Genomic DNA, 2,614 nt, shown 5'->3' with positions numbered 1-2,614 from the left:
GCATGGTAAACCATCTTCAATGTTTCCTGTGACATAAAAGGCTTAATTGATCTCATCGCATAGCAAGCTGCATTTAATTTAGGTATAATTTGTTCAATATGTATTTTCCAAGACAGTGTACTGTCTACATGTATTCCAAGGAATTTTGTATCAAGTACTTTACAGATTAATTTGTTGGCATAACTGATGTCCAGATCAATTTGGTGGTTGTTTTTAGTTGTGAATGATATGTAATGGGTTTTATCAAAATTTAATGAGAGTAAATTGGCTTCGAACCATCTGTTTAAGGCTTCAAATACAATATTTATGTCATTTTTAAAGTTGTCAAATTTAGAGTTCTTAAATATTATACTAGTGTCATCTGCATATAGAATTGGTTTAGATTTATGGATATTATGATGTGGGAACATTGTGCTTTTGACAATAAGATTTTTGATGTGGCAAAGTAACTATTCTAAATCCATTATCATTACTAATTTCGTGCAAACTCTCATACCCAGTTGTTGTTTTGAAAATGTCTTCCCTACCTACTTTGGCATTGAAATGTAACAACATTTTCATATTTTGTATAGAGAATTTATCAAATACATGTTCTAGTTCTTCATAGAACATGTCATCAATTTTATCTTCTGTTGGGGCGTGAACATTCGGAACGATATCACACCAGCAACCTCTTAGTATTATGTGTGATATCCTATCACTAACAAACCCTGCCCTCTTAACTGGTGATATAATTACCTTATGTAGAAAATACATGTAGCTAAATCATGATTCTCACTCCCCTTGCCCTATAAAGATGTATATTCACCTCCTGGTTTTGAGCCACGTGGGTCCCATCATACCTCCTGTACCCCCACTAAAAATAAATTATATTTTGAGATTTCTTCCAGCTTATTTTTTATGGTGAGTAGTTGTAAGCCTCACTTCCAACCCCCAAGCTAGAGGACCACCCCTTGTCAGCTCTCTGCAACTGCTTATTCAGTATATTCGCAGCTACCCTCCATGTCTGGAGGCCGTCTCCTCCATCTGCCATCTGCAACCTGAGGACATGCCATGATGTGGTGACAGGGGACACACGTTCATATGACGTAGTGGTAAAATGTGATTTTTATAGTGCACTTTTATTTTTCAAGCCATCTACACATGGTTCTATTTCTGTTATTGGCTGAAGTTTGTATTTCTGTAGAAATATTAGGATTATTATATTTTCATTTATGTGTGCGCTTGTGAATGTGTGTATGCTTCCGAAGCACCTGAATGAGACTCTTCTTTCTGTTCTTGGATAATGGCTCAAACATTAACAGTCTCCCTCTTCAAGGTGGAACTGCTAATGGATACAAAAAATGTTTTCATATCAGCTCATTTCATCACCCAAGAATGTAAATGCAGATTTAAAAGATCCATCATTATGACTGAAAATTTCAGTTCATTATTTCTCTTTAAACTCGTATGATGTGAGTCTTGGTTGCAGTTTTGAAACCCAGATTGCAGGCCACTCTGATGTCACATGAATAGAACTTGTCTTTATATTGATAGTCTTGTTACAGTTGGGTGAAAAGTGGTATCTGGGAGGAGCTGGAAACACACAAGGAAGTGCTGTGTGAGATGCAGGGTAACAAAGATTTCTTGCCTACAATCCAGGCATATTACAGATCTGTTCATCAGTGTGAGCTTGGAATTGGAAAAGGCCCGCTACTGTTCGCAATTATGCGCGGCAAAGTTAGTGAAGGACTGGACTTTGCTGATAACCGAGCAAGAGGAGTTATAACTGTAAGTCAGCAAAGGGACACTGTAAAGTAGAAGCTCTGCACCATAATATTTAAAAGTCATTAATCCTCATTTCTTACACTGAAATTGCTCATGCTGGCCTCTGCACCACCTCCAATGTGATACAATGTGCAAGGGTTAAACAATTCAGTTTTATTAGTTTATTATATAGCTGTTGTACTTTTAGGTTGGTATACCATATCCACATCTGTATGACGTCCAAGTGGGTCTGAAGAAGAAGTACAATGATGCAAACATTAAACGTGGTCTGAAATCTGGAGCACAGTGGTATGAGACCCAGGCATATAGGTGAGTAATGTCCCACAAGAATTTCATCATTTATTTTCTCATGTATGTAATACATATGAGGAAGGATTTTGATTTTGACAGATTTACACATTTTGAAGTCCCCTCATATGAAAGAGCGTTTTTCTTGGTACACCAACTGTCCGCACGTAAGGATGTATGCTTAAATTGTTGAATGGATTTTATTCATATTCAGTATTCAAGAGTTTATGCAACCTGAGCCAGCTCCAAAAAAAAAGGAGTCCAGTATTCTCACAAATGGATGTAATGATTTTGATTGAATTTTGATATTTTATGGAGACCATCCCCCTGAATGAAAGTGTGATGGCTAATTAGCTGAAAGCCCAAATAGTGGAACAAGTAGAGGCAGTCACTTTTAGGCAGGGGCACCGCACACACTTTTTCACAACAACAGATAATGATTCAACAATAAGGGACATGGTGTTTTCTGTGCTGCCATTGCAAGGCATTCATGCGGTAAACACATTTCTGCAGCAATAAATTGGCACGTAACAATAGAAGAACTTTTGGGAGAAGGATT

The 2,614-nt window shown here is 37.2% G+C and overlaps 1 protein-coding gene across 1 annotated transcript; it reads left to right on the top strand.

Annotated features, from left to right (window-relative positions):
- Window positions 1-634: 634 nt before the first annotated feature.
- LOC117282752 (Fanconi anemia group J protein homolog) lies at window positions 635-2,067 on the top strand (the record flags this gene model as incomplete). Its single annotated transcript, XM_033753648.1, is given in 2 exon segments — window positions 635-1,770; window positions 1,955-2,067. Coding segments are annotated over 2 exon segments (278 nt in total), but the record flags the coding sequence as incomplete, so codon positions are not given.
- Window positions 2,068-2,614: the final 547 nt, after the last annotated feature.

The sequence above is a fragment of the Cryptotermes secundus genome, unplaced genomic scaffold, assembly GCF_002891405.2.
Source record: "Cryptotermes secundus unplaced genomic scaffold, Csec_1.0 scaffold7273, whole genome shotgun sequence".
Classification (NCBI taxonomy): Eukaryota; Metazoa; Arthropoda; class Insecta; order Blattodea; family Kalotermitidae; genus Cryptotermes; species Cryptotermes secundus.
This window is presented reverse-complemented; position numbering and strand designations above follow the sequence as displayed.